Source organism: Protopterus annectens, chromosome 4.part0 (genome assembly GCF_019279795.1).
Source record: "Protopterus annectens isolate FY-2018-M chromosome 4.part0, PAN1.0, whole genome shotgun sequence".
In the NCBI taxonomy this organism is placed as follows: domain Eukaryota; kingdom Metazoa; phylum Chordata; order Ceratodontiformes; family Protopteridae; genus Protopterus; species Protopterus annectens.
This window is the reverse complement of record NC_056733.1, coordinates 1,738,395,237-1,738,422,269: the sequence shown is the minus strand read 5'-3', so window position 1 is coordinate 1,738,422,269 and position 27,033 is coordinate 1,738,395,237. Positions and strand designations below refer to the sequence as shown.

The following is a 27,033-nucleotide window of genomic DNA, read 5'->3' as shown; positions in this document are numbered from 1 at the left end:
ACTTAGAATCTGCATTCAGTGCCTCTAACTAATATTTTCAGTTTTCTTAGTATTTAAAGAATTGCATTAGTTTACATTTCAGTATAACTGCTCTGCAGTGCAATGCAATTTTCTGGGCATTAAAAATTGATATTTTTTTGCTGGTCATTATACTAGGCAAAGAGAGGATTACATGAAATTTTATGAAATGCAATAATTAACAAATGAAAGTATACATATTGATTTTTTTCTTAGCCAAAAACAAACCAGACTCCAACGGAGATCCAGTTGCTGTTATTGAAGCAGAGTATGCAGAGATCACAAAGCTAAAGGCTCCTCAGGTAAGACATTAAGTGCAAGTTGTAGTACTGCAGTGAAAAGAGACCACGAAAAGTTTGTTGTCAGTTGTTAATGTTGACACAGGGTATCACTCACTGCACACTCTGAGTTGCTACTTCTTTCACTATCTTAGTTTTGCACAAAGCAGCAAAATGTACCATCTTGACACATTTCCTATACCTTTTGCCATGTGCAGCAATCTGCTCTGACCCAGTGAAAGAACAGTTACATTTTGTGCATTTGTCAAACTTGCATTCATTCTGCTTCTCATATACACATTTACTTTGGCTAATCTCATGCTTTTTATTGAATTTGTCATTCTGTTTGCGTCTTACCTTATACATAACTTGTGGTAGTTATATTAGTGCTTTGTATCTTTACTAATTAAGCCTGTCTAGCAATCCAAATTGCCTTTTGCAAGTTAAATTCACTTCCTGCTATGGCTTTTAAGGCACTTCAGTATCAGCCATCCAAATCATTATTTTATGTCTAATTTGTTCATCTCTTGCCTCGCTAAATCCACAAAATTCAGAAAGTTCATGTAAGCACCTGACAAAAGCATCAATAGACTTTCCTACAGGTTCATAGGTAAATACTAGGCTAGCTGCCTTGTGGGCCATTTTAAATCTGTCCAGTTTCCCTTTTTGTACTTGAAATGAGCTATCCCATTTGGTTATATATTGGCCTTACCCATCCCATGGTCAATAATTATATATTACCCTAATGAGAATAACTGGGATCATACCATTCCAGAGCAGCAGTATTGTCTGGGAAATATTTATCCATTTAGCATCTTTGAGAGGTTCCACAGGCTCTTCATCAATACTTATCCAAATTGTATCTATTTCTTCTTTTTTTGTGTTTTTTATTCCTTTTACCTTGTTTCCCAATTCTCTATAAAACTTTTTTGGGCCATTAATAAATTGCTTATTTTGTACTTTTCCTTTATATTTATCTGTGTATATTCTAAGTTTTTCTGCCTGTGCTGATATTTTTAGTTTATTATTTGCGATAGTGCATGATAAATCCTGATCTGTTATAATACTGCACATTGCTTTTATCACATCTACTTTTCTGAATATTTTTATTGATCTGTTCCCTCTTCTATATTTTTCTAATAGTGACACTTCTTTTCTTAGTTGCTTTATAGTTTTCTCTATTCGATACTTCATGATGGTATTCGATTTCTCTTCTTTCTCTCCTTCACTACCCTGTGCTCTTGTGGTAAAACTTCATCAGTTATTAATTTAGCTGGACAGTAATATATCTTGTTTACTTTTGTTATATTGCATGGATCTCTATTCACAGTCCTAATTACAGTGTTCATTTGATTTATCAAACTTCTGACTTTTTGAGTTTTAGTGACCTTCTGCAATCTATTTCTTTCATTGATCTTAATATGTCTATCTAGCTCTATTAAATCAAGCAACTCTTCTCTTAGCTCATTTTCTTCTAAAGTGAGGTCACATTTTTTGTTCTCAATTTCCTGTGGGCATTCTATAGAAAGCTCTATAGCATCTTCCTATAGCACATACTCTTCAATTTCATCCTGTGTCATCTGTTGCTGTCATATGGGAACTCACTGGCCTATCACTCCTCAACATTGACTGTGTTAGAGTTGCCGCAGTTTTCTGTTCATTCCCTTGCTGTCCAACTTCAAGTGAACATTTATACCAGTTTCCTGTGGAAGGCTCCGAAATATCTTCATATGGCAACTGTCCAGTTGCTTCCTGTTCTACTGGTTTCTCTTTAATTTGGATATATATTGCTCTGTCCTGCTGAGATAGATTTTCTACACTGAATCCTTCACTTTGCAGGTAACTCCATAATCTCAGTTTCTATTTCTTTAACTTCTCATTACTAATCTTCTTTTCTGCTTTTCCTCTTTGTCTTCTTATTTTTTGTATTATAAAGTATTCCATGTCCAGATTCCTTTGCCTGTATTTCTCTTCAAATATCTATGGTGCTGCTCTTTTTGTGTTGGTTAGTTTTGCTTTCTCCTTTGCATAGATATCACACCATATTAAATCTCTTTTTCTTTCCCATGTCCATATTCCTTCTTCGGCTGTCTCCTTGTTTTCCTGTTTCTCCTTACTTTGTGGACTCCTTCCACCATGCTGTGATATAACCTGTGTTAGACCTTCTACACCAAATCCTTCACTTTGCAGGCACTCCATAACTTCAACTTCTAGTTTTTTTTAACTTCTACTTTACTAATCTTCTTTTCTACATTCCGTCTTTGTGATATTATTTTCTTATCGTGAAATTTTCCATATCTGGATGCCTTTGTCTGTATTTCTCTTCGAATATGTTTGGGGCTGCCTTTTTTGTATTGATTAATTTGGCTTTCGACTTTGCATAAATATTGCACCATATCAAATCTCTTTCTTTCCCATGTCCATATTTCTGTTTTATGCTTTTCAAAAATCTCTAGGTTTTGCTGTTTATATTTTCCCACATCCTCAGATGGTTCTTTTCCAAACAGTTCAAAGTTTCTTGGTCTATATAATGTTTTTCACAAATCTATTGTATTAGTGAACACAAATTTTTATTTGAAGCTTCTGACAATTTTTCTTGTTGAAGTATTTTTCTTTCCTCTAATTTCTCTCAATCTTTTTGTATATCTTGTATCTGGAAATTCTGTGCTTTTTGCATAATGATAACAATACATCATTTCTTTCTTATCCTCAATAGCCCACTCTATCATCTTTATGGCTGCTCTTTGACCTATTAGTTTTTGTGATTTTTTGTGGACTGCTGCTTCCTTCTACAACAGGGGGAAATCCTCCCCCTGGGCTCGGCCAGGCTCCATTGTAGGAATGTTTCCTTATTTTGAGGATTCTATACTGTCATTTTTTCCAGTCCTGGCACCAGTGCACCTATTAGGATTGGGCACTTATTTATCCTGGGTCTTGTGCACTCAGCTATCTTTTTAATTTTTGACCTGTTTCTGTCCATGGTATATACTATATAAATACAGTCTATATATCTTGGTGAGATTTTGTGAAAACAGGGTCCACCTTGTGAAGGTACTCACCAAGACTTGAGGATGAAATCAATTTCACCAATAATACTCTCCTTTGCTTGCTGACATATCTCTCCACTCTGACCTCCATCTTCTGTATAGGTTGTCTCATGATTCTCTACTACTTTTTGATAACCCCAAACATTCCCAGATATAGTCATTTTTAAATGCCGTATAGGCCTGGATGAGATCTCCTCTTAAATATCTGTAAGGGCACTGCACAAGTTTAGATTTTTTTAGTCTTTCATAATAAGTTATATTTTCATATCCACGGATACTCTTGGTATATTTCTGCTGTACGCTTTCCTGTTTACTCACGCTTGTTTTCTTATAAGGTTTCCAGATTGTTATTTTGCACTCAAGTTTAGGTCTAATTTAATTAACAAACAATCCCCTGGATTCAGCAAGCCCTGCACGGTGTGCAGGACAAGTGCAAGAGCTCCAGCAGGCAATATGTCTGCCGTGCGATCCAGGAATAACCTGTAGGGACGTGCACGAGTGCTCCTGCACTAGTCCTGCATGGGCTCAGCCCCTGTATGCAAATTGCCCCATTTGCAGGAGAAATCCATGCAAATGAGGTGAATTTGTGATCCAGGAAGATGGAAGCTGGCCGTGCAGGACTAGTGTAATCTGCAGAAATGTACTCCGCCAGTAATGGAGTACATTTCTGCAAACTACAAAATGGAGCCATGACAGCTCCAAACAAAGGGTGGATATTGTGGCGAAAGGATGCCAATGGCCAAGTATAAGGCCATTGGCATGGAACACAGTTGCAAAAGTAAAACAAATCAACTTTTATTTTTTTTAGCCGATCTCAGCTGTTTAAGTGTAGGGCAGCGGTGTGCAAATGGGATTGGGCAGAAAATTAGAAAAAAAAATACAAAAATAACCATTCTAACCAAAATCAATATTTTGCCATTATACTCAGGGGCAGGCAGAAGACAACATGACTAGTGAATAGTGGTTGCTAAGGGGGGAGGCTCAGTGTGGGACATGTAACTATGCATCAGCAGACAATCCTATGCAAATGAGGAGAATGATACTGAATCCCAGATTTCCCCTGCATGCTAGTCAGCACCCAACAGTGTAAGAGCAGGAATAGCTTGGTGCAAGCCTAGGAGTTAGCCAACATCATAAGGGTGTATGTCAGGCATACTGTAAGCAGATTGGAGTCCTGTGGCTCGGATTTGCCCTTAGCTTAGCAGAGCTAAGCAAGGGGGGTGTCTGAGGCTGCCTAGCACTCTTTACATTGCCTAAATGGGTGTGCAGGCTGTGCACTGGGTTTTAAAGGAAAAAAAAGTAAACCAGGAAATAGCAACTCTGTGCACATATGAGCACTGTGTTTGTGCGGCGCACCCCCGGGCTTAAACAGGAAGGCAATGGTAAGGGAAAACAACAGTAGGAAGGTAATCTAGGAGAACTAGCATAGCTGGCAGGTGAAATGTATCAGAATCAGCCAATTACACAGGCAGCAGATCAGCCCAGAACACTACTATAAACTATGCAAACACCTTTCCCTCTGTTTTTCCCACATACTCTACACCACCAGTGTATAGAGGTGGGGAACTTTTAACAAACAAAAACAACAGAATTATAGGGGCTGCAGCAGCTATCAGATATCAACATGTGGAAGAGGCTGAGGGTCGTGAGGATGAGATTGCTGTCGACCAACCCACAGTGAGGAGACGGAGAAGGGTGTACAGACCCAGGGTAACCTACCAGGGGCTACATGAGCTGGAGATCGTGAAGTGCTATAGGGTGGACAGGGACCTCCTACAGCAAATTGTTGAGCAGTTCCAGCCATGCCTGACACAGAACTAACAGAGGGGAACCCATCCCAGTGGATACCAAGGTATGTGTAGGCCTAGGAATACTAGCCACAGGTATCTCCCAAAGCCCAACTGGGGATATCAAGGGGATCTCACAGGCATCAGCATTCAGAGTATTCCACCAGTTCCTGGATGCCTTGTCACGTGGTGAGCACTTATATTTCCTCAACACCCTTGAGGTGTTGTTCAGCAATATGCGTCTTTTCCACCAAACAGCAGAATACCCTGAGGTGGTGGGTGTTAAAGACTGCATGCACATATGCATCAAAGCACCATGCAGTGAGTGGGGTAGGGTCTACATCAACCACAAGGGCTTCCCCTCCATCAACTGCCACATCATGTACGACTCCCAGGGAATTATAATGAATGTGTGTGCTGGTTGCCCTGGAAGCTATCATGATTCTCACATCTACCATCTGACACAGCTTTACTAGAGATTTGCCAATGGGAACATTCCTTACGGTCACCTAGTGGGGGATGCTGGTTATGCACAGCAGCCATGGCTGATGACACCCATCAGAAATGCACATACACCCAAACAAGAACGTCATAATGAGGCACACTCACAGAAAAGAATCATACTAGAGCGTGTATTTGGGATGCTCAAGTCAAAGTTTCATGCTTTGACACATCCGATGGAGCCTTGCAATACTCACTAGCTACATGTACCCAAATTGTTATTGTATGTGCCATGCTATACAATATGATCCTGTGGAAACAGCTGCAGCAGGAACAGCACGGGGCAGGGCCACACAGCCCCCCACCAATGCCAAGGCCTGCACAGAGTGACTTGGAGGAGGAACAACATGAGCCTGCCCCAGTAGGCAGATGGAGGCATGCCCAGTATGCCCTGGCCTTGGCAAAGAGACAATGCATAGCACATACACTGACACAGTAGGGACCCAGGGAATGACACCTCTCTGACTTGCACATACAGTAAAAGGGATGCAAAACATGATGCTAACTGTGCTCAACCATGTATAGGGAGTGTACTATGTGCATCCAACGTAGGCAGCCTCCAGCACCATCCTCAATACTGGCACATCCACAAGGTAAGTCACTCTCTACCAATTGCTGATTGGAGTAATATGTGTTGTTACTTGTATCTATCGTATGGATGTGAGCATGCAAAGGAATTGGGTGGCTGATTGGGATGCCAGCAGATAGTAGACACCTATAGTGGCGGCATAAGATCTGTAACAAATACTGGTGTCACTATAGCAGCCATTACTACACATGGTGACAAAACCCACTGCAGGAAATGTGCTGGGCCACATATGTGTCCATATGACACACACATGCCAGTCAGGGAGGTTCACATACCCAACAACAGTCTCAGCCAGCAGGACAGGTGTAGACAAACAAAAACAAAGGCTGTGCCAAGGCCTCGGAATGATGCCTATGGATAACCTCCCCCCAGGCCTACACAGACAGACTACATCAGGTCAGGCAGTGGGATGTTAGTTCTGAAGGGTAGGAAGTCAGAAAATGATATGTAGGTCAATCAAATCTAAGACCTGTAGTACACTGCTATGCCTCTAGTCAGCATGATAGGTTAGAATACAGAATGAAATGGAGTATCTGACATGCCAGTAAAGAATAGCAAATGTGTACAAGTGTCAGGTGCACCCAGGGTTGCCAGACGTCCCTATTTGGGCGGGACTGTCCCGAGATCAGCAGCCTGATCCCGAGTCCCGCCCTGCCGGTTAAAATCCCGGCCAGCCTCCGCTTTGTTTGTTTGTTTGTTTTTTTTTTTTTTTGATTGTCCCATATACCTGGCATACGGGCCAATCAAAAATTGCTAAACACGGAGCTTCTTGTGTTCCACATTAAACACAAGAAGCTCTGTGTTTAGCGATTTTTGATTGGCCCATATGCCGGTATACGGGCCAATCAAAAATCGCTAAAAACGGAGCTTCTCTTGTTGAATGCGGAACTAAACACGAGAAGCTCCGTGTTTAGTGCAGAGCTACTGAGTGAGCTCAGTTCTTTAATATGGAACAATAAATAAATATATTTGTTACATAAAATGATGTTTAAAAGAACAACGGTGTGGTATTGTATAGTATTGGGCCCATTTTTTGCATACAAATGGACATACATAATTTATTTTTTATTCTTATTTTCATTAATACATTTTTTTATAGTTAACAAAGTAGAGATATGTTTATGAGAGTAGATATGTAGTGTCAGTAAACTTAGATCTGTACATACAGGTGTAGAGGTACATTGTACCTATACTACGCACTCTGGAATAGGTTTTACATTCATATATTTTTATACACAAAGTCTTTAATAGAAGAATGACATTGTTTAGAGAACATCAATTTAAAGTACAAGTCAGGTATATATGAGGTATTCATTTTATTTTATTTTATTTTATTTCATTTTATTTCATAAAAAGTTTGTCAGAAAAACTTTTTATTAATTTACAGTATATAGATTGTAGAGGAACTATTTAGAATCGATATTTTGAATAATAATGTATTTTACATACTTATATACAAGTAATGTACACATTGTTTGAATGTGTCATTATGGATTTTTTGAAAAAGTTTGTATATTTTATAATTTTTACTATTTAAAATGTTGGTAAAGTGCACTTTACATCATTTCCTGTAGCATTGTATAAAACGGGAGTGTGGGAGATCTCCCGTTTTTTCTGAAGAAGTTCACGTGTAATTAAAGAGTGAAAGAAAGCGCTAAAAAAACTTGTATCTGGCTTGGTGGATTCCTTTCAGTTTTGCTAGCTGCTGTGGATATTTTGTTTCTTTATAAGTTTTTTCGATCTATCCGAGATCATTTTTGGTTTTTCCTATGTAGAAATGTAGAAACAGTAAGGTGTGCCCCCCCATATCCTATGTAGACATGTAGTAACATATATGTGTAGGTATAATACCAGTGGAGCACAGATACCCAGAGGTGGCCAAGGTAGCAGGATAGATTGTAGCATTTGTACAATATGCAGGTATGTGTGTGTTAGGTTGATGGGTGTTTTATATTGTGTGAGAGTGGTCAGTATGTATGCATGTTGAGGTATGACCTGGTGGCCATTGCCCAGTAATGCTGATGACAGGCCAAGTCCTCACAACTGCAGTGCCAAAGACAATTCTCACCAGTATAACACATGCTAGCAGTAAGCCATTATAAATGTATGGTAGTAATATGTGTCACTATGTGAAAGATTGACATGGCATGGCTGTTGGGCTAGATATACAACCAGTACACAGGGGAAAGTATCTCAGACATGCAGTATAGAATGTGTAACTGTGAAATAGACACACCCTTGATATTGTACATACAGGTATGCATCACATTATCTGGGCCTGTACTAGGGTATACTGGTAATGTCTGCCCGAACACTTGCAGAACACAAAGGTGGTAGGTCTGATCTATTGGGAAACAGCTGATGTACCTGCACATGCTAGCATAACTGGAATGCCACATGCATATCTGTGCATCAGATGCAAGTAGTGTCCATAGCACACATGCACCCAGCTCACCCAAACACCACCCCAAGGTACCTCTCTGGTTGTATCCCTGCTGTTGGGAATGGGTACAATATGACCCCCACCTGTATATGGCAATAGCGAAAGAATGCAGCATGCAGTGCAGGTGTCCCATGCAGGTGTGTCCCTAGCTGAAGGTACCACCCTGCCAACATCCACACCACCTGATCAATACTGATAGAAAGTATTGGCATGAACACCTAGCACACCTACCCTTTCACCCCAGGGGAATATACTGTATGGCGGTCTGGGACTGTAGGACTAACAGAATGCAACAGCCTGCCACAGCTGGTCCACATCACCACCAAATGGCCTACAGGCCTCTGCCAAAGGCCTGTGTCTCACATGTACTGCCAATGCATGTTATGTCACGGACACCCAAATAACATAACACACTCCACATAAGCCATATGCAAGGCCATGTGGACAAACCATGTCACACTCCATGAAGTGTGGACCAACACCAAAACACAGCTGTGATGAGGTGATAACCTTAGGGAAAGTATCAGAGAATGTATGCATAATGTATGGAAGAGGATAGAATAATAGAGGGGGTTGGGAGCATGGGCAGCATGGAATGTGCAAGGTCTGACAAACAGCTGTGTGCACACACTATCCCTGGCTGCAAACACATAAATCGGTGGCTACAAACCTGCCCCTACACTACAATAGAGGTAATGTCCTGACTCATGGTCCCTGCCTCTGGGTAACCTGTGTGAATCTGTACAGCTGTGAAGTATTGCCACAGCAAGATAAGGCCATACTGTCATGTCAATGGATGTACAAGTATGGGATCCTCTGCCAGCAATGTACCAAGGTGCTGAACCAGATACACAGACCCAGCACAAGTGTCTGCAGCTCCCCCACCAGAATCGCATAACTTACCATGAATATGTAGGCATTTGCCCACAATACTGGACACAGCTGCATTCACCCTTGTTCCCCAGGACATCACTGTGAGCATGAATGTTAACCTGACAGTACTTTAGGACATACAACATCACAATGTATAGCAGTACACGTGTCTGAATACCTCTGCTAACACCAGTACCATGTAGCAGAAGCAGCACAGACACAATCACCTACAGTACACATTATCCCTTGCACAGTTTGTCCCCATATTGCCAAATGATCTATGGAAACCCTGCAGAAAGAGTTTGCTACCTGTAGGTGTACAACACAAAGGTCTGCACTGGAGTAAAACTACCTGGAATGGATCCACACATTCTATACAGAAGGGCATACTGGGCATGCTCACACACTTGAAGGCAATGTCAGACAACAACATACTGAAAGGTCATACTGGGCATGCTCACACACTTAAACAAATGAAGCCCATGTCTGCAAACAACAGTGGACCATACATATCTGACAGTTGCAGATGTGAGTGCATACACTCCTCAGTATGCACCAGTCATGCTTTACACATGCAGTGGAAAGGAATACAGACATATATCCAAGGACTACACACTATAATAAGCCAAAGGTAGACATACATAGATGTGTGGAAGAGAGTGACTGTGACAAAGAGCCATCCATCATGAGGCCTGTCCTACCCAGCATACAGCCAAATGGCTACAAACATAGGATGTGTAAATGTCACTCACTGTAGAAATTAGTCAGTGATATCCATCAGCATTAAGGACTATGTGGTGCAAGTGCTAGCTGTGCAACTTGACTATACAAGGCAGTTGTCACCTAACAGCTGTATACATGTAGCTGCAGAATATAACCCTGTGTGTACCTGCATGTGGTGTGTCAACCTCCAGATGAATGGGATATGGCTCATGCACACACACTGCCCTCCCCATAGCCCTGCTGTGACAAGCCTGTTGATGTCATCCACTTTGAAATACACCTTTGGGAATAGAGTAGCCCAGAAATCTCTGTGTCGTGTCCTAAAACTGCAAAATTCTGTAGTGTGATAAACTAGTTAGGTAGGAGTTCTAGTCCCAGACCTGGCAACTGTGTGTGTGTGTGTGTGTGTGTGTGTGTGTGTGTGTGTGTGTGTGTGTGTGTGTGTGTGTGTGTGTGTGTGTGTAGGGAGCAATGCTTTTTAGGCTAGTCACACTCACTACAATTCAAATGCCCTACTTTGACATGGCTGCTGATGTCATTCACTTTTAAATACACCTTTGGGAAAGGTTATCCCAGTAATCTCTGTGGCACATCCTATAACTGCGTAATTCCATAGTGTGATGTAATACTTTGGTAGGGGTTCTAGTCCCACACATGGCAAGTGTGTATGTTTCTTTGTTTGTGTCGGGAGCAATGCATTTTAGGCTAGTCACACTCACTACAGATCAAGTGCCCTATTTTGGCAAGGCTGATGTCATTCACTTAGAAATACACCTGTGGGAAAGGTGTAGCCCAGTAATCTCTGTGTCATGTCCTATAACAGTGTAATGCTGTAGTGTGATATAGTAACCTGGCAGGGGTTCTAGTCCCACACATGGCAAGTGTGGATGTTTGTGTGTGTTTCTATGTTTGTGTAGGGAGCAATGCTTTTTAGGCTAGTCACACTCACTACAATTCAAATGCCGTACTTTGGCAAGCCTGCTGATGTCATTCAATGTGAAATACACCTTTGGGGAAGGAATACTCCAGTAATCTTCGTGGCACATCCTATAACTGTGTAGTGCTGTAGTGTAATAAACTAGTTAGGTAAGAATTCTAATCCCAGACATGGCAGGGATGTGTATGTGTGTTGGGTAGGAATTCTAATCCCAGACATGGCGTGTTTGTCATTCATATCCTGTGTGGAAGTGGCTGTGAGTGTGTAACAACTGGACTCATTGGGGAGTGGGTTTTGCAAATTTCTTATATGGTGGCCCTATGGATAACAGATGTGAAATTGCCAAGAGGCTGCGGTGCCAATCCATACCACTACATGTGACATCAAGGCCTGGCAAACAAAGTTAGCAACCCTTGTATTACCCAGAGAACACTCTCAACCCATGTCTCACAAACAAACACACTTGCCTAGGCAACAACCGCTATGTTGGTAGTACCCTGCATATTGCCCACAGATAGTAACCATGGTGTGATTGCAGTGGACTACAGAGGGCATGGCACCCTGTCCATCAGTACAATAGGCATGTACATGCAGACAGTGCACCTTCACTATGTTCCCCACTGGACTCCTGCAACACCTGTGGTGCCATCAAATGTGACCCATAAAGAACATACCATGCCTTAAACACATGCCATGTATGGGCAGATGCCACTGACACCAGGGAATACCTGTATCATGCTATCAATGTAGGTGCAGGGTCAACCTGCTATCCATTACCAGTTCCCGCCACATGAGGCCAGGACTGACATATCTGATTATAACAATCTGTGTACACAACACGGGCCAGACACCCCAGGCACAGTTCCACATGTCACTACATGCATGTGGGATGTGTGTACATCCTAGACACTGTCCATGTCTTGGACTAAAGAACACATACATGGCAAGCAATGCACAGCATTGCCACACACAATAGTTACCCAGGTGACTGGATGGCGAATACAATACCCACCTTTGTGGGCCAATCCAGACACTACACCCCTGAGCCACACTGCAGAGCATTGTCATGTGGCCTGATGCCAAGGTATACCCATCAACTAGCCTTGTATAGCCTTCTGGCACAGTGAACCACTACACACCCATGAAGCAATGCACTCATGCATGTCAGTACTGGCACCCTGTGTCTGTGTGTATGGTGTATGATGCTTTTGACCACATTCACATTCACTACAACCCCCATTTGCATACTGAAGCATGCTGTCTGACTGATGTCAGACACCTCCACATACCCTTTCCCCATATAACCTCTGGATAACTCCTGTGGTGCATGTGATACCTGCACAGTACTGTAATGTGGCAAACTAACTAGTGAGGAGGTGTATTCCTGACCCTGCCAAGTATGCCAATGCATGTGGGTCCCTGAGAGAGTGTGGCTGTGTTGACCCTGACACCTGTTCATGTGGACAGGCACTTGTACTACACCTACCATATCGCTACCATATCACTGTTGAAGATGTCACTCACCATCACATATACGTTTGGAGAGCTCCTCAACATGTAAGCTATGTGGTGCATCCAATAACTGCATAGATATGTATAGTAATACATAGTCAGTCAAGGGTTTGAGACCCTGTACTGGTAGGTGTGTGACACAAACATGCTTAAGTTTTACTTTCCCACCCCCTCCCTGACTTATCTTTGCCTCTGTCTGTCTCTCTCACTCCATCTCTGGTGGATGTGGGGACTTACACCTGCTTTGCTTAGACAGCAGCATGTATTTTGTAAGTGATGCTCATGATCAGTTGATGGTCTCTGCACAAATTGCAGCCCTCCTCTAGCTGACTGCATGTGGAACAGCTGTGGTAACATTCCCATAGCCAATTGCATGGAAACAAACTCCAATATCTAGGAACATCATGTTGGTGTTGGGCCTTTTCATTCACTGTTAGCAGGACCTAGATCTGTTGTTTGGCAAACAGTATCACAGATGGATTGGGGATTTACCTCTAACAACATACACTGTGGAAATCGGCCAACACATAGGATGGGGATGTGCCTGACATGACTACAGAATGTAAGTGTTGCTATTCTGGATTTGGATTAATGTTGGTTTAACAGCGTGTGTGTGGATATGGCTGGTCTACATGTTTTAATACCTGTCATGACAGTCCTATGTTTCTGAGGAACCCCCCATCTCTAGGGTCATCTGCAGACTGGGCAGTGTGTGATACCTTTTGTTTCTTGTGTTACTCACAGAGCACCTACCTGTGAAATGCAGAAACACAGTGTGAGGATTGCAGTCAGTACATGGTGACAGACATGAGAGTTACTGACTTCATATCCCTCATAGGACATGTGTCCCAACAAACCCTGTTACAACAGTAAATGTATTAGGTTATCACAGCAACATGTCAATATTGGCCATGTATTTGTGCCTCCAGCCACAACTCTGTCAACCTTTGTACATATGTCATATAGTAAGAGGTGCATATGTTCTGTACACCATAATGTATTGACATCATATCTAATAACAAGCCAGTGAGATATCAGACTGCTACACATGTTATGTATAATTGGGGTTATATTTGAGAACATAACCTGGGCATTCTGTGGTTGTTTGTACAGTACTGAGGTCTGTGTACATATGGATATTGTTGACAGTGTGTGTATATTGTGAATATGTATCTTGGCCTGTGTATAGACTGTGGTAGATGTAATTGTTCTTGGTCCTATTCTATCTGATGTTACATGCTGCTCCACTGTATATTACCCTTTCAGCTTACATGTTTGTAGGGCCAAACACACACGTCCCTTACCACAGAAGATGTCACTCACCATCACATATACGTTTGGAGAGCTCCTCAACATGTAAGCTATGTGGTGCATCCAATAACTGCATAGATATGTATAGTAATACATAGTCAGTCAAGGGTTTGAGACCCTGTACTGGTAGGTGTGTGACACAAACATGCTTAAGTTTTACTTTCCCACCCCCTCCCTGACTTATCTTTGCCTCTGTCTGTCTCTCTCACTCCGTCTTTGGTGGATGTGGGGACTTACACCTGCTTTGCTTAGACAGCAGCATGTATTTTGTAAGTGATGCTCATGAACAGCTGATGGTCTCTGCACAAATTGCAGCCCTCCTCTAGCTGACTGCATGTGGAACAGCTGTGGTAACATTCCCATAGCCAATTGCATGGAAACAAACTCCAATATCTAGGAACATTATGTTGGTGTTAGGCCTTTTCATTCACTGTTAGCAGGACCTAGATCTGTTGTTTGGCAAACAGCATCACAGATGGATTGGGGATTTACCTCTAACAACATACACTGTGGAAATAGGCCAACACATAGGATGGGGCTGTGCCTGACATGACTACAGAATGTAAGTGTTGCTATTCTGGATTTGGAGTAATGTTGGTTTAACAGCGTGTGTGTGGATATGGCTGGTCTACATGTTTTAATACCTGTCATGACAGTCCTATGTTTCTGAGGAAACCCCCATCTTTAGGGTCATCTGCAGACTGGGCAGTGTGTGATACCTTTTGTTTCTTGTGTTACTCACAGAGCACCTACCTGTGAAATGCAGAAACACAGTGTGAGGATTGCAGTCAGTACATGGTGACAGACATGAGAGTTACTGACTTCATATCTGTCATACGACATGTGTCACAACAAACCCTGTTACAACAGTAAATGTATTAGGTTATCACAGCAACATGTCAATATTGGCCATGTATTTCTGCCTCCAGCCACAACTCTGTCAACCTTTGTACATATGTCATACAGTAAGAGGTGCATATATTCTGTACACCATAATGTATTGACATCATATCTAATAACAAGCCAGTGAGATATCAGACTGCTACACATGTTATGTATAATTGGGGTTATATTTGAGAACATAACCTGGGCATTCTGTGGTTGTTTGTACAGTACTGAGGTCTGTGTACTTATGGATATTGTTGACAGTGTGTGTATATTGTGAATATGTATCTTGGCCTGTGTATAGACTGTGGTAGATGTAATTGTTCTTGGTCCTATTCTATCTGATGTTACATGCTGCTCCACTGTATATTACCCTTTCAGCTTACATGTTTGTAGGGCCAAACACACATGTCCCTTACCACAGACAGGCATCAGACCACACTGTGTAGTGGCCCAGTATATGTAGGGTTAGTGTGTGAGTGGCACATATGAGGATGGTGTTGAACAGATAGTCCATATACTGTAATATTACACTAGCTACCATATGTGGCAGTGGCTGTGTTAACATTGGTTGTGGTTATGCACTTTCACACAGGTGTCTGTTACTCTGTGCTGTGACATGCCTGTAGAGTCTGCTATATATGCAGGTACATGTGTATTCCCCCATAAGAAATGTAGGCCAGTGTTGTGGCAGTCTGTCTGTAGCCTGCACAGTGCTTTGTTAAATGCCTAGCAGCTTAGTATACTTACCCAGGGTGATGTAATGTCCAGATACTTGCCAGATGTACAGCTGCCAGGCCACCATAGCAGTCATGTATGTCAGACAAATCAGTGGGGTGCTGTACGGATGTATGTCACTAACTAGTAGGTAGTATGTGGCCATGGCACCTCTGTACCAGCAGTTAGTATGTGTCAAGACAGACAGGGGTGTGTGACTGCATAACCTATGGGGGCAAATGTATACCAGTGTTTACGTGACATACCCATCTACATGGCTGTTAACATCCACATTTTCAGGCTTGGTCCACATGTCTTGCATTAAGGGGTACTGTGTATACATCTGGACTGAGCAGAGTGTGTCAGACTGTACACATTTATTGAGCATTTCTCTGCTGTAGTCCACAGGATCATTACTGTGCTAGCAGTGGTACTGCACTATGATGTCCTTAGGATGTCTGTCAGTGGCCAATGGCGCATATGTTAAAAGCAGATATGATCTCTCACACACAACATGTCTGTGAAGACAACCCCTATCACAGTAGCAATAGTCTACATATATACCTGCAATACATACCTGACATTCCCCTTGCACTAAGAGGTTGGGAGTACTGGGGCTGAGGTAGAGCTCCACTCCATATTCAGGACATATAGTGAACATATATGTATATATATATATATATATATATATATATATATATATATATATATATATATATATATACACATATACATATTGACATACATAGATGGATATGTATATATACACACACACATATATATATATATATATATATATATATATATATATATATATATATATATATAAACACTCAAATATATACATATACACAGCAATATATGACAGAGATACATATGCACATATACTTATGGATATCTACATGTATATTGACAGTAATAGGTATATCAGAATAGATATGTATGCACATATAGTTATAGATATCTACATAAATAAACATATCTGTACACATAGCACATGCACATATATATATATATATATATACATATATATATATATATATATATATATATATATATATATATATATATATATATATATATATATATATATGTACATGCAAAGAGATGTACACATGGCCATATATATATTGCACTATACAGATGTGTATATAGACATATGTATGAATATACATGTGTATGTACATGTAGACATATATCAACCTATTATATGTATATATCCATATTCCTGTCATGTGTAAACCTCACAGTTGTGTATACTCTCCCAGATGTATCTCACCGTATGTATCTGCTATGTGTACATTATGATAAAACAACATATGTGATGCAACAGTCATATTAATAACAAGTACTACACAACTGTGGAAGTAAAGGCAATTGTTCAATTCTAATCAATGTGTATTGACAGATATATTGGAAAAACTGCAGCTGTCTTCACAGTGATCATGGTGTAGTGGTTAAATGTTGTGACTTTAATGTACAGTGTCCTGGGCTCAAGGGATGTTCATTTTGTTGCTGGGCATAACAAGCGCCTTCAGATACAGAGTGGTTAAGGCAGTTTTGAGCAGCTTTAAGCTCATCTTCATGAAGCTAAGCAGTGCTAAGCTATGGGTATTGTTGTCAAATGTCTGTTTGTCAACATATTCATCCTACTTCATAGCTACTTGCCAAGCTGATGACTGTCATCAACATATTCATCCTACTGCATAGCTACTTGCCAAGCTGATGACTGTCAGTCCCTGTCCAGATGTGCAGGTATCCAGCTGGGATATGTACAGGCATCCTAAGCTTGATTGACACTGACATGTCTGCCCAGCTGTGTAAGAACTGGCACATATTGAAGATAACACCCTGTAAGCACCACATGCCACAGGTACCTCCAATACACTACCACAGTCAACAGAACATTTTTGGGTACAGGTCTCCATTACAGACACTAACAATGTGTTGTAATGCATATTGCATGCATGTCAACTTGATCACCTCAGTGACCATGTGCAGGAGGCACCGGGAGGAATTTCTGATGCATGTCACTTTCACCCTGAGGGTCACCATAGTAGTGTCTGTCAATAGATTGCCCACTGCCACATGGCAGGATACCACTGAATGCACAACCCCTACACGACCAATCTCTCCTTGGACAACAGCTAGGTACACAGCTATGACCACCTGCAGCGATGCACCCCAGTACTGACATGTGTACGTGTGCATGACTGAATATAGCAGTGTCTATGTGTTAGCACACCTGTACATGGGAATTCCATGAGGGCCTTCACAACCACTGCAACACCCATTGTCATAGCCAGTTGTAGCTGCTGCTGTATGGGACATTACATGTACCCTGTTAAGCTCCTCTCCATACTGGCTAAACGAGCCTTGCAGTATCAGCATAACAGTGTTGTACAAATGGGTTGATAGGCATGGGATACCCATTGTGTTCTGGCAAGTGTGTGTACGTGTGCATGCCCGTTTATCTGTAGGGTACAGCATTCCGAGGCCACATACTCCTATTAAAATATCCATCACCACACAGTAGTACAGATAGTGTTGTTGCTGCCCATAAGTGAGGCATGACAATGCAACACCCTACTATGTGTGTGGCATGAGCATTAGATGCATATCCCTGTAGTACCACTGTTGCAATCTACAATTGGTTGTATAGCAGTTGTGGCCAATGTGTGATGGTGGGTATGTCAGAGTGTCATCATGGGTTTCAGGGAGTACAATATCCACTGGGGGATGTGGGTGCTGTGTACACTGTCATTAGACCAAGGTACACCTGGTATATGTCTCATGTACCATGTTATGGTTACCACTGTCACCATCAACCATACAGGTAACTGATATCACAATCTAGGCCAGTTATGCATGTGCTGTGTGCAGCCTACCTGTAACACATTGGACACAAGTTAGTTAGCAGCGATAGGCCCAGGTCTCTCGGATGTATGTCTGCCTGTTATGTGTCTGTTAATGTGTATATGAAGGTATGTCACACTTTGGATTGTCCATATACACCCATTACATCCACCATTAGCATACTGTACATGTCTAGGGATGTTCTGCATGTAACATGTAACCCGGAACACTCCGAACCCTAAACGCTGTGTGATGTGTGCAATGGAAGCCACACACTTCAGTATCACTACATACCTAGGTAGGGGTCTAGTCCCAGTGTTGCCAAGTAAGAGTGTGTATGTGGATGGGACTACATCAGGTTGCAGATTATACATGCCCCAGCGGGTTACCTGTCCATGTGGCACAGGCAATAACTGTTATACAAACCTGTGACATGCTCAACTATACCCCAGATCTGTCGCAGCCATGGTGTCACCACAGTTCCATACCCCGTTGTGGAATATGACTGCAGACCATCCTCGTGCTGACACATGTACACCTACAACACAAATGGATAACATTATAGAGACCACAATCAACCAGTGTTACTAACAGCTATAATGCATCATTGCTTGACAGCTACACTACCTGACATATGCATTACACTTTACTCCTTGCAACATGTTACACTGCAGTACTATGGTACACTGTAGTACAGTCACCATGTGCATCAGAACCATATTAGCCTGTCCCTGCTTCAGTTGTATGGATGACAGGGATGTGGCACAGGTATCATCATATGCACAGGGTGTGTTGTTGGTTTGCCAGAGGCTGAGGGTGGGCCATACATTTGACACCATGTGTGTGGGTGAGGGGTATACTGAGGTGAACTGGGGGTGGTGATGTGGTGTGTGTAGGTATGGGATGGCCCTAGGTGTGTTTGTATAGTGTGTGGGTATGCATGCACACAGTTCTGCCATGTGGCTGCCCTATACAGATGTTTATGGACAGCTGCAGACCATATCTGGCAGGGTGTGCAGTTCACTTCCTCTGGCCATGGACACGTGGACTGTGCCTGCCAGTGATTCCATGGGCATGTCCAGGTACAGGCCTCAATGTGCTACTCTCACCTGACGATGACAAATGTCCGCTGAAGCCAGGTCCCTCCTGGGACTGGCCAGGGCCACATGCTCGTGGCCTGCTGTGATGTTGTGTGGACAGCACTCCCCCTGCAGTGCCAGGGCTGGTACTGCCACTTTGGGAGCCCCTTGGTGTTCTAGCACATCCACGTTGACTGCCAGTTGTTGGTGTTGCTGGCCTACATCCACACAGCTGTCACCGCACTCCCACAACACGTTCAAGCACAGACAGATAAGGTCGATGAGGGCCATCATCTCACTAGACCATCTATCCATGAACTCAGTTAATGCACAGATGGCACCAGCCAGTTCACGAGCGTTGTCACTTGCAGATGTGAGAGCAGCCTTCTTCAGCCTTAGGCCCTGTTTGGTGTAATGTTCTATATGTGCCTGCACCACCAAGACAGCCTGAAACATGTGCCTACTGGTACCAGCTGTGTCGCATCTGCTAGGGGCATGATGACCAGTGGCCCTACCAAGAGCACCCTGGGACATCTGCCTATGTGGTGCCCCACCAGACATCTGGCTATGCAAGCTGTGACCAGACACAGTAGCCATGGTTATCACACTTTCCTGTGCACTGCCACCAAATGCCAGCTGTCCCTCCACTATGGCCACTGGTGATGGGGTATGTGCAGGCACTGAAACTGTGTGTGGGTTTGGGGTAGCTAAAAGGGGGATGTCAAATGATGGTGCTGTTTTGGTCCCTGACAACCCCACCTGTGCATCAACAGTACTATCATCATCTTCGGTGTCTGTATGGACACCAACATCAGATTGCATGCAGGAGGGACCCTGACCTACCTCACCACCTGTGGGGGAAAACAATAAATGCACTTTAAAACCTGTATAGCATTGCATAACAGTACACACACACACACACACACACACACACACACACACACACACACACACACACACACACACACACACACACACACACACCACCATAACAGCTACCTGTCCGTGACTTTACAAACAATCCCACATATATTTCAATGTGTTCCCCATCCTGCATCACACTTGGTAACATACACACATTGATACCACTCATTAACATATCAGTCCTCTAAATGCCTAGACAAGTGATCACAACACAAGACCTGTTACTACATTACCTGCCTGACCTGTGTGTAGTGGTTTTAGATGGCTTCACTGCTGTCATTCGGTGTTCACCCTGTGTGTGTGTGAACATCATGAGCATGGCCCCCATATGTGTGGGCTACTATGTTCACTCCATAATATCATGCACTGGAGTGTCATGTGTATGTTTTGCTCAGTGCATGCCAGATATGCTGTTCAGTCAGCCTATCATGTGACAACTGTACTATATGGATATACTCCCTGGTGTTGACTAGTATTCCCCAATGCATCTGTAGTGCTGCATATATGTGTTGTTGGTCACCTCCCCACTGAACGTGATATTAAGGATATACCTGGTGTCTACCTTCCCTCTCAATGCCTGTTCCATGCTACAGACCTTATTATACTATCAGCTGTCCTGTGATTACATACATGACAAGTATTCTTGGTGTATACTGTGGCAGTCCATGTCCATGTACTGCACAATCCCAAAGGGAGGTACTGCTGTATGAACAATCCCACAATCACACATGTGCATACATGGCTACCCACACAAACACACACACATGCACACATGCATCATACATGCATCAACCTCCCTCCACTTCAACAGAGTGACCCTACAGACAAACTAAGTACCCACCAGGATGCACAGACACATGCATACAAGTGAGGTTGCACAATGATAGTACACACAGTCCTCCTATTACCCATCTGTTAACATGCATAACATATGGCGCACAACAACATGTAGTGCAGCTATAGTCAATCCATGCTAGCAACAGTATACATGTGTGTGATGCATGTGCTGTGTCACTAGGTGATTCCCCTTCCCCTAGATACCACTGTACCCATGTACACACTATTGCTGTGCACCTGTTCTGCACCCCGCCATGTACTGTGCACCACACCTCAAAGGTGTACAACCCATTGCTGAATGTGTAGTACTGTGTCAGTTATGTCAGCTTTAATGCTCACAGCCTCTGTGTTTTTCAGCAACATATACCTGGGATGATATGTGGACAGATGTCATTTGTGAATGCCTGATGTCAGATTTACAGCTCTCAACATCAGCAGACCATGTATGACCAATCCAGTACTATTACACTGACAACCATTGGAGCATACCATGGCTATGGGGGGGTGTACACACCCTGATTGATATGAGGCACCCATCGTTGATCTGCCATGGGACCACATCACCACATATCTTAACAGTACATGAGCCCGATATGTGACATATGTCCTGCACTTTCACATGCAGTATCTATTTTTTTTTTACCAATGCTTTCACTTTATGTGATTTTACATGCCTCTTTATATATGTTTAACATTGTCACTATTCATATTTGAGCTTTTCTCCCTGGGCCTCTACTGAAAATGGACATATATCCAGTTAGACTAGCCCGGTCAACAAATGTAAAATAAATAAAATAAATAAATCTATGGAATGTGTTAGGTGTGTGGATGCTGATCACGATGCATACACTCCGTGTGGGTATATGTGTGCACACCCTTATCATGACAGTTTGTTGCACCTATTGTTATGTGTACTACAGCAGTCACTACTCCTAGCAGGGGTACTATCATGGGTCATCTGCATTTGCCAGTGTATGTTCAGTCTGCCCTACACATTTCCCCCTAATCTGTATGATTGCAAGATCTACTATGTGTACATCCCTTGGTGTTCACACACTGCCATCACTATTGCTGTGGGAGTAGGGCTACATCTGCCACAGTTCCTGAACTTGACTATGTGCAGATACAGCCATTCTTAGCATCCTTAGGATCCCTGCCGCAGTGCACTGGTGTGTCATGCTGACACCTCTCCCCACCTTCAGTCTTTTTGCAGATGCTTGACAAGTAAGGCCTACACATGTGTGCCACTTTGCAGTGTCCCATACACTGAACACCACATGTTATAGACTAGTCCCAGCTGATAATGTGGACCACAGTGATACTTTATGCCATAGTGTAACTCTGCAACAGTTGCCATTGTCCTACAGGTATATATACTGGTGTTGCACCGTATATGGGTGTTGTTCCAAACATGTCCCTACTGTAGGCCATGTCTCCCACCATTATGTTACTCCCTGTGGACACATTCCACAATGACAGGATGTTAGTTATTTTGCAGGTGCCTGACATACTCTTCCAATACCCGATCATGGTCACCACCATGATGCAGTGCATTTAACAGCAACAATATGTGCACATGTACAGCATGCATTCTGGGTAGGTGTTTTAGATGTGTGCATGGAATATACCATAGCCACTACATGCCCGGTGTATTGGCAAGCATCTACATAAACCATACTCACCAGCTACATGCTGCTGCCTTGGTGGTATACCGGAGGGACCTACCTAAGAGGGTGAGAGATGCAAAGTCAGTGGCCACACCTGTGACATTGCTACAGGGTGGGTGCAGCATTACAGTACACCAAGAGTGGATGTCCACAATACTACCACATATGCACAAATGTTTATCACTTCTATGCAGCAACAAACTATATCTATGACATGTCAGATATGCATGATCTACCTGTATAGATGTGAATGTATATACAACAGTGGTCTACTGATGTGCCCTGTGGCCTTACCTGCATGCTCCTTGGCCAGTGTGTGGGTAGCACCCACCTCCACAAAGGTGTCCGGCAGTTGGTGGCTACGCAGATGGGCAGGTGCCACGAGGCTGGCTAGGAGCTCCTTCACACATGTCAGGGGGATGGATGGCATGGCCCCCCTCTGTGGTGAGGTTTTCCCCCCTGGACTGCAGCAGCACGCTGACGGGCATTGCGCAGCAGGTCAGAGCAATAATGCCAGACCTGCTCATAACTTCAGTTGTGCAGTCCAACCTCATTGACCCTGTGAAATAGGTCATTCCACTGGACGTCCACTCCTGCTGATCATGGGCGGCCTGCCCAAACAAGACAGCATAGTGCTGCATGAGGTGGTTCACCACAATGTCATTTTCAGCTGCTGAGTACGCCTGAAGCCTTCCATGGGTTATTGTGCCTGAAAGACATAAAGATGGACACAGGTGTGAGCAAATCATGCAGCAAGGTTACCACAGTTCTTAATACACATCACTGTCACTCCCCACCATATCAGTGACATCAAACTGTACACTCAACTCAATAGGTATGGCTACAGCATACCTACCAATGGGACAGATATTGTACTGTACCACACTTTGTGCAATGTGTTTGTAACTATGTTCCCTATGTGAACACTATCATTGCTGGCCTGTTACAGACTATTCACCTACATGCCATTGTCAGAGCCACAGTGGTTCCATATATGCCTGTGGTATGCTTGCTATATGGTTGCTGCACATCTGACATTCTGTGTTATTGAGGTTATCTATGCATGCTGTTTGACATGTTCTGGGATTGTGTAGACTATTACTATCGACATATGTTCTATAACAGTGACACAATAGCATGTATATGTACTATTGGCCAGCAAAACCACCTCTCCAAACTCATATGCCCATGTTACCAGGCCACATCACATGTATGACTCACCCTGGGTCCACCTCATGTACTGGTCCAGCAATACCTTCAGGTGGAACCAACTCAGGGGATGTTGTCCCTCCCCCGGGGTACACACAGACATGTTCTTGTCCCCCGAGGTCAGGTCCAGGGTCTATTCCATAACGGGCTCCACAGACACATATGGGATGTGCTGCATCACCTTGAGGCACCCAGTACACATTCACAGGGCCCACATGCTCCTCCTGCTCAGCCTCCAGGCCAGGCACCTTTGGGACATGGACTGCTGTTGTGAGTAGCAGTGGGGGGGCGGCTTGTTCTCATTGTTTCCATATTGGGGCCCATGGGGTTTCCACATCACAGACCACACACACCATCCAGGGTGTTTACCCACCACATGTGTCATATACCACCCCTGTAGGCTGTCCTCTATATCTACCAACCCTGACCACCTCCACAACTATACCTGCCATACTTTCCCATATTCCCATTCCGTACTTCACAGACAAGGGCAATGTGGTCCCAACAAGGGGTTCACATGTGACATACCTGTCCATGTTGCACACACTGACAACTGTAGATATCTGTGTATATTGCTATGTGTACTGTTTCCTCGCACATACCATGCAGCACTGTGGTGGTAATATAGGGAACATATATGTACATGCATATATGTTTGTGTGTGTGTTTGTATATATGTAGACATGTGCATATAGATATATATCTATATTTATGTTCATATATATGTCTACACATGGGTATCTGTATATTTGTGGACATACATGTGTGTGTATATATATATATATATATATATATATATATATATATATATATATATATATATATATGTACACATATATGGGGTACATTCAGACATCAGGTTCACAATCTCACAACACCTTCCTGCACAGCTGCACTGTTCTGCCTTGCTATAACACAGACAGGTGCACATATGGACACAGCCTGACATTAGGGGGGCATATGTAGGGCCAGATTGCAAGTAACCCTATTACACACATTTGGCATTCCTGCATGCTACAATACAGGTTAACCTGAGTATCCTGCAAGAGTTGGGCTGTGGAACCCACGTGCCCATCGTTATGACATTACTTCCACCACCAGCTATTGGCCACAGTAATATACATACTTTCCATTACACAACACACAATTAACAACCTGTATTCAAACTGGAACCTTAGTTTGAGAGACAGCCTTACAGAACTATCTTCAAGTATATAGAGCTGAGTATATTTTCTGTGTTATTCTGTATTATAGAGCTAAATTGTCTGCTTGATATCTATGTCTTACTGCTCTGCAAATATATAGAAAACAGTATATATTTTTTTTATAATTTGCACATTCCTTACATCTGTGTTGAAACTGTTTCCCCACCCCCTCATTTCCTGCCTTATCTTTCAGCTGATATAATTTAGCTAGTGCTGTGTCTCCTTTTAATTAACAACCTGTATTCAAACTGGAACCTTAGTTTGAGAGACAGCCTTACAGAACTATCTTCAAGTATATAGAGCTGAGTATATTTTCTGTGTTATTCTGTATTATAGAGCTAAATTGCCTGCTTGATATCTGTGTCTTACTGCTCTGCAAATATATAGAAAACAGTATATATATTTTTTTATAATTTGCACATTCCTTACATCTGTGTTGAAACTGTTTCCCCACCCCTCATTTCCTGCCTTGTCTTTCAGCTGATATAATTTAGCTAGTGCTGTGTCTCCTTTTAATTAACAACCTGTATTCAAACTGGAGCCTTAGTTTGAGAGACAGCCTTACAGAACTATCTTCAAGTATATAGAGCTGAGTATATTTTCTGTGTTATTCTGTATTATAGAGCTAAATTGTCTGCTTGATATCTGTGTCTTACTGCTCTGCAAATATATAGAAAACAGTATATATATATTTTTATAATTTGCACATTCCTTACATCTGTGTTGAAACTGCTCCCCCCCCCTATTCTTGGTTGTAGTTTAAATTTGGTGGCTTTTGCAGTGCCCGCCCCACTGTAGAGTTGATCTAAGACACTCCCCCAGGACATCTCTTTACCGCATTCTACCTAATAAACCCTTTCTGCACTTGCTTTTAGTCCTTTTAATTTAATTACATTTTTCAAACTGTGTGTGGACTAATATTGCTACATATTCAAGTGTGCCAGCTTGCACTGCATGAGAATTGTATTTACTACTGCTTTTGCTACTTTTCTAAAAAAAAAAAAAAAAAAAAAAATTCTTCTGCTTTTACTGTACTTGTGTTTCTTCCTACTTTATTTTGCTTTTGCGTCATCTTAAAAGTTCTCATTTGTATTTATTACTGCTTGGTGTAACTCATTCTAAGCCTTTTAGTTTAAACACTTGGGCTTCAGACCAGTTGTTTTACATTGAGAGGGTTTGTGGTCTGCACTGTAGTGACAAAACAGGTAGCTTACATCCTTCTAAGTTGGGAACTGCTGATTGAGGGCTCAGTGTCTGTTATTCTAAAAGTATATTAATTCTGGTTTAAGCACTTGGGCTTTCAGGCTAGTTATTTTACATTAAGAGGGTTCGTGGTCTGCACTCTTGTGGGAGGAGAGGCTGGACTCTGCCCTTCTGAGCTGGGAATTTCTGGTTGAAGGCTTATAGTGCATGCATATCTGAATTTCTTCTTACTGAAATTGGTACACCTTGTTTGCTGTAGCATAGACTAGATCCAGGCCTGCTGAATCTAGCTTTGTTTGTATAACTTGAGCACTAATCCAGGCATTATTTAAAGTATTCAGTTGTATTTATTACTGCTTGGTAGTAACTTGGTTAAAGTGTAGCTATCATTCTAAGTCTTTGGATTAAGCACTTGGGCTTCAGACCAGTTGT

At 42.5% G+C, this 27,033-nt stretch overlaps 1 protein-coding gene across 2 annotated transcripts in view; it reads left to right on the top strand.

Annotated features, from left to right (window-relative positions):
• Window positions 1-27,033, top strand: part of LOC122799999 (sialic acid-binding Ig-like lectin 11) — a 426,334-nt gene that overhangs the window by 344,001 nt on the left and 55,300 nt on the right. For both annotated transcript variants that reach the window (XM_044069452.1, XM_044069451.1), the window contains one exon: window positions 235-320. In XM_044069452.1, coding sequence (XP_043925387.1) covers window positions 235-320 — 86 coding nt within the window. The remainder of the gene's footprint in view (window positions 1-234; window positions 321-27,033) is intronic.